Source organism: Chaetura pelagica, unplaced genomic scaffold (genome assembly GCF_000747805.2).
Source record: "Chaetura pelagica isolate M959 unplaced genomic scaffold, ChaPel_1.0 scaffold549, whole genome shotgun sequence".
Classification (NCBI taxonomy): Eukaryota; Metazoa; Chordata; class Aves; order Apodiformes; family Apodidae; genus Chaetura; species Chaetura pelagica.
Genome location: NW_009954625.1, coordinates 65593 through 75501, shown reverse-complemented (window position 1 = coordinate 75501; position 9909 = coordinate 65593). Strand labels below are relative to the sequence as shown.

At 40.5% G+C, this 9909-nt stretch overlaps 1 protein-coding gene across 1 annotated transcript in view; it reads left to right on the top strand.

Annotated features, from left to right (window-relative positions):
- The window catches only part of LOC104395823 (ubiquitin-associated protein 2-like), a 103751-nt gene that overhangs the window by 72289 nt on the left and 21553 nt on the right, over positions 1-9909 (top strand). Inside the window, 4 exon segments of the mRNA XM_010005568.1 lie at positions 2357-2423; positions 3975-4170; positions 5425-5516; positions 6672-6719. Coding sequence (XP_010003870.1) covers positions 2357-2423; positions 3975-4170; positions 5425-5516; positions 6672-6719 — 403 coding nt within the window.

Genomic DNA, 9909 nt, shown 5'->3' with positions numbered 1-9909 from the left:
CCCCCCAAAAAAAAAAAAAGACAAAACCCCCTGAAAATACAGTAAAAACCCAAAACAAATACACACAAAAATAAACCCCAAAACAAACAAAAAAGGAAATAAAGGAGAAAAAAAAAAAGCACAGGAAAAGCCCAAGCTCATGCCGATAAAAGGGCAGGCTTTCCCACCAGGCTGTGCTCAGGTGGCTGCTTCCCCCCCACACCCAGAGCTGCTTCCTCCTCTGCTGGCTCCCTCCTCCTCTTCTGTCCTGGTTTGAGCCAGAAAAGAAAAATTGGCTTCATCCTGGCTCAAACCAGGACATCTACCTAATCACAGCAGGGGGGAAGCGGCATTGTTATCTGCCAAGGATAGGCTGTGAAGGTGACGACCGGAAGATGGCAGCAACAAATCATCCCTATCCTCTTGCTTCATTAATACCAGCTAAATTAGCTAGATTGATTCCCCCACTTTGTTGTTCCTGCTTTTTACACAGTGTTTGCTGTTTGTTTAGTGTTGTATGTTTGAAAGAATTCCTTAAAAGTTTACTTCCTGGCTAATTTTGAAATATTGTAGTTTCATTTATATTTGTGTTTATTAAAATTTAAAAACAGAAATAAGGGACAGTATGTGTTTATTCTTTTTCTAAGACATTTCCTTAAGACACTTTGAAAGTGTCTTAAGTAATTAGATGTTCCTGGAATTACATTTAGCACAATGTAGCTCTATCTGTAGGATTTTTCAATGCCTGTTACTTGAGCTTCATCCTCAGGTACATGACATCTGAGGCTATACTGGCTGAGTTATATTTTAATACTCACCTTTGTACTGTATTTGTTAATATATGAAACTAATTTGATGGGCTATCATGGGGTTTTTTTTCTGTTTCACAGCTGGGACATGGTTGGTTCTCTTTTAACACACTAGTGATTTCTGTTAAATAAAATGGTAAATGTGTCAAATAACAAGAATTACTCCACTCACATTAGAAACATTTTCTCCCTGCATTTGTTTCTTGAAAAGCTGTGTACATTGGTAGAAATTTTAGTTGGAGGATTGATGAGGTACTCCAGCATCAGTATTACTGATTGACACTAAGATGATTCCTCAGTTCCAAGCATGTCTGACATTATTGTGCTGCTGTTACTGCCAAAATTTCACAGGCCTGGTCAGCTAGGGAAAAAAGATGGTGCTAAAGCAGAGTTGCTTCCTAAAATGAAGTTATCTGCAGATGTTTTTCATCAGGGGATTCTTTACTTTCATATTTTACATTGTATGTATAAAATTTAAAATTGAAAGTTGTGATTCATCTTTTCAAAGAGGAAATTACTTTTGGTGGAGTGTAGTGGCATGAACCAGCCTAGATTAAATTGCCAGATTCTGTAGTAGTATGTCTAATTTTTGGGCTGTCACGGTTTGACTTGGGATCGGTGATTGAACCAGTGACAACAAGGCTCTCAATCCCCTCCCCCTCCCACCCAGGTAGGGAAGGAGAGAGAATAAAGAGAGAGAGACTTTCCCGATTGAAAACTACACTAGACAGCTTTAATAAAATACTAATGATAAAAGAAAACATGTACAATTATATACAAGAATGTGCAGGAATGTGCAAACCTCTATTGCCTCCCCCCACCCCCAGCAACTCCCATGGCATCTCCGGAGCTGTGAGCAGCTCCAAAATGTCCCAGAGCTGCTGGAGAGAGTGGCAGAGCAGACAGGAGCTCAGGGGAGAGTTATGAGGGTCAGGAATGCACGAGCCTGGGGATCAACAGTGATGGATGGACAGAGTCCTCCCCAGACACCAGCCATGGATGTAAGGAAAAAAAGGGCTTTACTTCTGTGATCCCTGAATTTATACCGAGTATATTATGCCAAGTATATTATGGGATGGAATACACTCTTTGGCCAGGTTTGCCATCTGTCTAGTCTGCTCCTCTCTATGGAAGGGTTGTAGATACGACTCTTCTGCTTCTTTAGTGTCCAAAGGAGCAAATCTGACAAGGGGAGCAAAGTGTCAGTGGTCTCTCAGCAGTAACTATAAACATTCGGGCATTATCAGTCCACTAGATGGAAAACTTGCTGCTAGTTTCAGCAAGTGTGCTGATTAAAAGAGAGTTCACTGAAGAAAAAAAGAATCAGTAAAAAGAAAATTGGCTTCATCCTGGCTCAAACCAAGACACACCCCTACAGACAATTTTGTCTTTAATATTGTAGTCTGTGTGTATATGTGTATGCAGATACCTACAATTTTTATTCTAATATCCTACTACCTACTCTCTGTGTGTATATATACATGTGTGTGTATGTACACATACATATGTATATTTAAAAATGCTATAGGAAAAAATATTTGTATTAATTCTTTGCAATTTCTTTCTAGCTCCCTTTCCAATCATCAGGGCAGCCTCTCCCCTGCCTCAGTGTTGTCTTCAAGCACATCACATGCAGTAAGTCCTATTTGCATTTCAACATATGTTCTGGCATATAGTCAGTTCATCTGATGGTTAAGACCGTCTCTTAAAGCTCATTGTGTCCCAGTACGCTAAGAACTGAAACAAGAGTCTTATATCTGGGAAAAAGGACTATCAGCCCTCTAGTGGTAAAAATGTCTTTACTACTTGTCAATTGTACTAGATCAAGAATAGCTATTACAGGGACTTGCCAGTCACATAATTGTAGAGGAAATTTTCATGACAGCAAGGGGGATGGAATAAAGAAAGAATTTCTTGTAACAAATTTATTAAAATTAACCAAACAGCAACTTTAGAAGTGGCTGTCTGAAACTGCTCAAAAATGTGGACTGTTAGCAATCTCCACTGGAGAGGTTATCTTGCAAAATGCAGGTGATGGAATGATACATGTCATGACAAATGCCTCATGACAGATGATTTTAGAGTTTACCATGTTGCTTTGTTGTCACTTCGGTATTTAATGTATTTAAGAAAACAAGACAAATGGTATTGAACACAGTGCTCTAGATGAGCTTGCACAAATGAAAGTCAGAGAGACACTTCCTTGTTCTGTGATGAAGTACTGTAAAATCCCAGTTGGGGTGAGCAGATAGGTTACTGCTTTTTTTTATGCCTGTATTTTGGTTTGTAATGCTCCATCCCTACTGAATATGTAACTTTAAAATTCACACTTATCCAAATGTCCCTTTCTGTTGTCAGAGTTGTTTTGGCTTCTCTGTGTTGATGACACTTTTTTGCAAGTGTGATCAGCTTACAGCTAAGACACTGTATTGTGCTGGATTCAAACCAGGAACTCCTGTAATGCATCTTGTCTGCGTTTCAGTTTACCACATTGACTGTTGTGGGGCACTACAGTTTTAATCTTTTAAATTCCACAAATGCATTGAGGAAATCAAGATAGCAGCATGCTGTATTTTGAAAGTAAATAGAATAATAGAATCGTAGAATGGTAGGAACTAGAAGGGACCTCTGAAGGTCATCAAGTCCAACCCCTCCGCTGCAGCAGGAACACCCAGGGCAGGTCACACAGAAACGCATCCAGATGGGTCTTGAAAGTCTCCAGAGAAGGTGCCTCCACATCCTCTCTGGGCAGCCTGTCCCAGGGCTCCATCACCCTTATAGTAACAAAGTTTTTTCTCATGTTGAGGTGGAACTTCCTGTGTTCCAGTTAACGGGTTTTTTTTAAGAATATAGAAATTTATTTAACATAATGAATACTGGCTTAAAGGAGTATACAAGCAAAGGGCAAGAAATAATGACATTTGAGTTACTGTGGTATAATTTTATGATGATATAGTGGGTTGAATTTAAGTCTCATGTCATAATTTTCTTTGAATACTTAAAAATCACAAGTATGCATTGTAGTTGCTTGCTTGATACATAGATAATGCATATATTTTTATTTTGCATGAACTGCTGTTACTTAAAAGATTGTTGGTTTTTGTTTTGTGGGTTGTTTTTTTCCCCAGCATCTTCCACTGTGGTTTATTTGCTCTATGATCCTCATTCTTTTTGTCTCCTTTCCAGCACACTAGTGTTGAGAACACAACTTCACTCCAGCCCTCAACAACCTTTTCAACCGTTTCAACCTCAGCCACTAACACCACCTCTTCTGTTGTCAGCATGACAAGCAGTATGAACACTACAAACAGCCTTGGCCTGAGCGTTACCAGTGTGTCTATACCAGCTGCTACCACACGGGCAGCTCCTTTAGTGTCTTCAGGTTTGCAATAATAACAGATCACATGAATAGACAAAGGACTTCAGTCAGCAGGGCTGTCAGTTGAGCATCTCACCAGCCATAGCTGTCCTAAGAAATTCACACTAGCATCTTGAGCATGCTTTATTTGCTGGCTTATAAAATGAAATTGCTTGGTTTTGTGTATTTGAAATATTTCTTAAGGTATTATGTGACATTTATATTGCATATTCCATCCCCAAAGACTTTTATAAATAGACACCAGAGCAGTTCTGTCTTTGTAAGTTTTGGGCTAGGAGATTTGCCCAGTTTGTATTCCAGATTTTGGTCAGCTCTTGGCTGTGAGTTCACATTAGCTTTAATTTCAGTCTTCTCTGTGACTTTAATTCATTTGGTAGTACCAAAATATACTGCAGCATCCTCATTATCATATGCCACATCCCTACTGCCACATCTACAGAAAGGGAAAAAAGTATTTGATGTCTGGGTCATTCCACAGCAAATAGCACTTCAGAAAAAGGGTCCACAGAGAGAGAAGGTGGGGGAAGCTTCTTGTACTGAAGTGGAAGCGATGCTAAATTCTCTCTTGCTTCTCTAATCAACCTGAACTGCTAAAAGGAAATCCTATGGAGGGAAGTGAATGATTTAAATATTAAGATCAAATTTAGTTACAGAAATTTTTCTCATTCCAATACCTTGTAAATTAAGTGTCTGATGACTGGCCAAAATGCATTTTTTTACTCTTCTGCTTCCTAGCACTGCTTCATGGAGGCAACTGAAACTGTTTCAATCTTTTTCTCTTTGCTATTCCCAGCTGCAATAAGTCACCCACAAAAAGTACGCTGGCAACATTTAGTGCTTTCCAGTCTATTGCTGGTGATAAGGGGGAATGTGTTGACAGAGCATAAAATTATATAATTTGCTCTCTTAGATTGAAAACAATGCCTAAATTTTGCCTTCAGGAGACAACTGAGAAAAGGAGAAGTTCCTGTGATTCTTCTAATCCTCTTGGACAAAGTAAATTACAAAATCATACTGTTATCTGATGGGATTGGTTTCAGTGTCAAGTAGCCTTTACTTTCCCTTCCTTGAGGCATGGTTAAACTCTTTAGGCTATTTTGAGCCTTTTCATCAACCAGCACAAAATTCTTCTGTGTAGTTCTGTTCTTTACAAGCTATGACAGTGCAGCCACCAGGGCTTGTGAGCTATCTTGTCTCAAAGCTGAAGCCTTTTCTTTTCTAAAGGCTTGTTAAAGTGTCTGTATTTTGATTCTACAGGGAAGGCTCCCCCAAACCTGCCCCAAGGTGTACCTCCCCTGTTGCATAACCAGTATATTGTGGGACCTGGAGGACTTCTGCCTGCCTACCCAGTAAGCAATTTAATTGTTCCTGTCCTTGCTTGCTTAACCCTTGGTGCAAGTGGGCCCTCCAGACCTGCTGCTGTCTATGCCAAGGCATTTCTATTGGAATGTCGCACCTAGAATTCTTGTTACAAATGCTGAAGAATATGTAGAATGTATTCAGTGAGGGTTTACTGTTGATAGAAAACTGCAGAACTGTTGGTACAGGCCTGATTTGGCTGCTGCATAGCTAACTAAACATGTGTATTGCTATGGTTTTCAGTGGTATCAGGTTTTAGGCCCTTTGAGTAAAATTAGACTCGTTCAGGTTTGTGTTACTGGTTGTAATGTGCCAGTGTCCTGTCAGTTATACTTTGAAAGACTGCACATAGTTTTTTGATGTCTGACCAGAGTCAACATATTTTTGGTTATCTTTTTTTTTTGAATCAGAAACTTTATTCTAATAATTTTTCTGTATCACACTGAATGTGAGGGCATACCATAGGTTGCTTTGTGGTCTAGTCATTAAATCTTAGATCCTGCTAGTCTCAGAAGCAATGACTGAAGCAAAGAAGGCTTTTGCTCCTGCTCCAAAATCTGAATCCCTGTAGATTTTTCACAAGTTGATGAATGATGCATCTGTAAAAACAGTATTGAAGATGAGACAGTCATACTCTCCACAGAGGACTGCTATCACCAAGAAACATGAGTGACAATCCATTTTAAGCTTAGTTCTACTAGCTTTAAAATGCTACAGTGCACCATGATAGCACAATGAGATGTATAGCTTGTACCAGGAAGGGACAACTCTCTATCAGCAGCTCTCCACAGGACAATTCACTGCCAATGCCAACTTGCCGCTTGTCAGATTGGCAGATGAGGAGCAGCACAGCCCTGTGGCATCTGCCGATCTGCAGAGTTGTCCCCGTGGAGGGCTGTCCTGGCATAGAGGTGTTCCAGTGTAGAGTTGTCCTGGCAGCAAGCTGTCCAGTGGAGAGTTGTCCTGGTGGTGAGTTGTCCATGGTGAAATGTACTGCGGAGAGTTGGCAACAGAGTTGTCCTAGAACCTAGCTGTACACCTTTAAAATAGACTGGCTGAGGTCAAACTCTATTTAAACCTCCAGATTGTTCAGTGTCAGAGAAAAGTGTTGTTATGATTTTTTATTTTTATCTGTCTTTAAGCAGATATATGGTTATGATGATCTCCAGATGCTTCAATCCAGGCTGCCAATGGTAAGTTTGTTTTTTTTGGCTTGGTTTATTTAATTTTAAACAAGTTATATTCAGTGTTGATAATTTGTGCAACACAAATTGGTTCATTTGATGGTGATTAAGAGCTTATCCTTATGTTCTGTATTCTGTTTATTTTTAATATTCACAGTTTCTCTAGGTGGTGTAAATTGATATAGAGCAACTGTTGCATCATGCATTCATCCATCTGCAAATTCTGTAAATAGAAGCAAGCGTGCTCTGTGTTTTTTAGTGGAGAAATTTTTAATTGTTGTAGCAACAGTATGACATCTTGTCAAGTCTAGTTGAAATCTGAGTGTGAATGTTGTATGCTATGTGGAGGAAACATACAGAGGGAAAATCAGGTTAGAATCAATTTGGAATAATTTACACAGGGACTGGAGATGCAAAAAGGAAAACCTGTTGAGACATGAGGTTCAGAGTGGAATCCCTTGCTTTCTAAACTCCTTCTCAGAAAGAAGTCTGGGTGCTGCTGGATCCAAACTTAGTCCCAGACTTTGTCAACAGTTTATGGCTAAGGTATTATGTGTTTTTATAGCTAAAGGATTATATGTGCACACCTAATTCTCTATATCACTTAGCTAAGATTTCAAAGTTTCACCATGATTATTCCCACTTCACTTACCTTCCATTTGGGCATCCGGTGTTAGTTCCCTCCAAAGTTTGAACCTTTGGTTTCCTGAAGCAGACTCTCAGGCATTGGAAGCTGCTGTTGATGGTTGTGGCTTCTGTATCTTCTGATGTTGGCTCTGGAGGCCCCGTTTTGAATAAGTAGGTACATGTTCAATAAATCTAAATGGAAATTTACAGCTTGCGGCCTAAGGCTTCAGCAAATCTAGCTACTCATGCTAAGTAAGTAAAGCTAAGCAAACAGCATACTGAATCACAATATTATAACTCTTAAGTGATTAATTCTATTTAAAACTTACTTATTTCAGCTAAGCATAGTTATTTCTTTTAATGTTGAGAGGCATCTCTGCTAAAGGGGGGAGAGTTGTGTGGCATGCAGTCCAGTTGCTGTTTAGGGAGAATTCAAATTAGGCTCATCCAGCCATCTGTTGTTGGTAAAAGATCTCGTTGCTTTGAGGAGCACCCTTGAGAGGCATCCCAGCTCAAGGGGGAGTTCATTGCCATGCAGCCACGCTGCCTAACAGGAAGAGTTCAAAAGTGGCTCGCTTAGGCTGTCATATTTATGGGATAAAGTGGTTGGCTCATAGTCAAATTTCATATAATGGGAGAGGTATGCACAAGACTCCTTGTACCCACAACTTACTGGTGTTCATTGTGTTGCTCTGCTCCTTTGTGGGTTTCCTAGACGAGTTCTTATCCCGGCTATGGCTCAGGCCTTTACCTCCTTTGGAGTCTGTACCAAATTGCTGCTGGTTTGGTTAAGGTGGGGGTGAGTGCATCCATAACAGAGACTCAGCCTAGATTATGGAAAGGTAAGTAATTTTGTTTTCAGAAAACTAGGTGTCAAGGTTTGACTAAGGATCGGCAAATAAAGCAGCGACAATAATGCTCTCGATCCCCTCCCACCCAGGTAGGGAAGGAGAGAGATAATGAAGGAGATTTTCTGGCTTGAAAACAAAGCTAGACAGCTTTAATTACACACTAATGACAAAAGAACATATGTACAATTATATACAAGAATGTGCAGGAATGTGCAAACCCCTATTGCCTTCCCCCACCCCCAGCAACTCCCACGGCATCTCCGGAGCTGTGAGCAGCTCCAAAATGTCCCAGAGCTGCTGGAGAGAGTGGCAGAGCAGACAGGAGCTGAGGGGAGAGTTATGAGGGTCAGGAATGCACGAGCCTGGGGATCAACAGTGATGGATGGACGGAGTCCTCCCTGGACGTCAGCCATGGATGGAAGAGAAGGGAAGAAGCAGCAGGGAGGAAGTTGACTTCTGTGATCCCTGACCTTACACCGAGCTCTTGTGGATATATGGAATCAAATACTTTGGTCACTGTTGCTGTCCATCTAGTCCACTCCTCCCTATGGGGGGACTGTAGATATGACTCTTCTCCGTAGCATCTGAGGCAGCAGAGCAAATAAATTACCTTGGCATCTCAGCAGTAACATAAACATTCCAGTGTTATCAGTCCACTAGCTGGAACACTTGCTGCTAGTTAAAAGAGAGCTCACTGAAGGAAAAAAAAATCAGTAAAAGGAAAATTGACTTCATCCTGGGTCAAACCAGGATACTAGGATATTCAACTTGGAGAGAACGTCTGGTAGTATGTAACTGAGAAAAGTCACAGGATTAAGTTATGCAGTGTATCCATAGAGGCAGAAATGGAGCAATGAGCAGTGATCTGGAAAATATGTATCACTGAATTAATGACATAGTTAAAGGTCCAAGTCAGTATCAGGTTTTCCATGTGGAGTCTGGGGATAGCCAGAGTCAGATAGTCAAAGGTGAGTACAGGGATGTCCCAGAACAAAACCCTGTTCAGCTGCGCATCCTAAATTAAATAAAATTTAGCGCGTTAATGTTGCCGGGAGGCGAGAGACAGACACACGATACTCATAGAGTTAAGGTGAATGCTCCGATTTTATTAACAATCACAGCTCCTTATATAGTCAGCTTTATCAGGTGCACGCAGATAAACAATATTTATGATTGGTTACATGCTGAGTTGCACGCGGCATATAAAATCACTGATTGGTGATGAGCCTGTGTCCACGCGCGGTGTCGTAAGCTTAGCTTTGTTATTGAAGCGGTGCAGGTGTTACTGAAGCGGCGCCAGGGAGTTATATAAGCGGTGCCAAGGAGTTTATATTTCTCTGATATTGTACCCGATCTGTCTCTGGTTGACATTGAACATTAGCCAACTATCTCTTAGCTGTTTTCTTTAATGCCTTTAAATAGACACTAGCCAATTATCTCTGGGTTGTTTGCCTTAATGTTTTCAGTTAGCTCGAAGCCCAGGTTATAGGCTTCTAGTAATTTTCCATATCCACTGTCCCTTAAACCCCTCTACAATTCCCCCTTTTTCTTTTAAACAATCCAGACTCAAGTTAAGGCCTTATTAACCATAAAGAATACATGATACAATTATGGATGCTACAACAATAACCATTCTTTCTTACACTAATTCCCATCAGTCACTCAGTTATCTTCAGTGATCACAGCCAGTCCCAGGTCAGATGTAGTGGAGAGTTGATGAC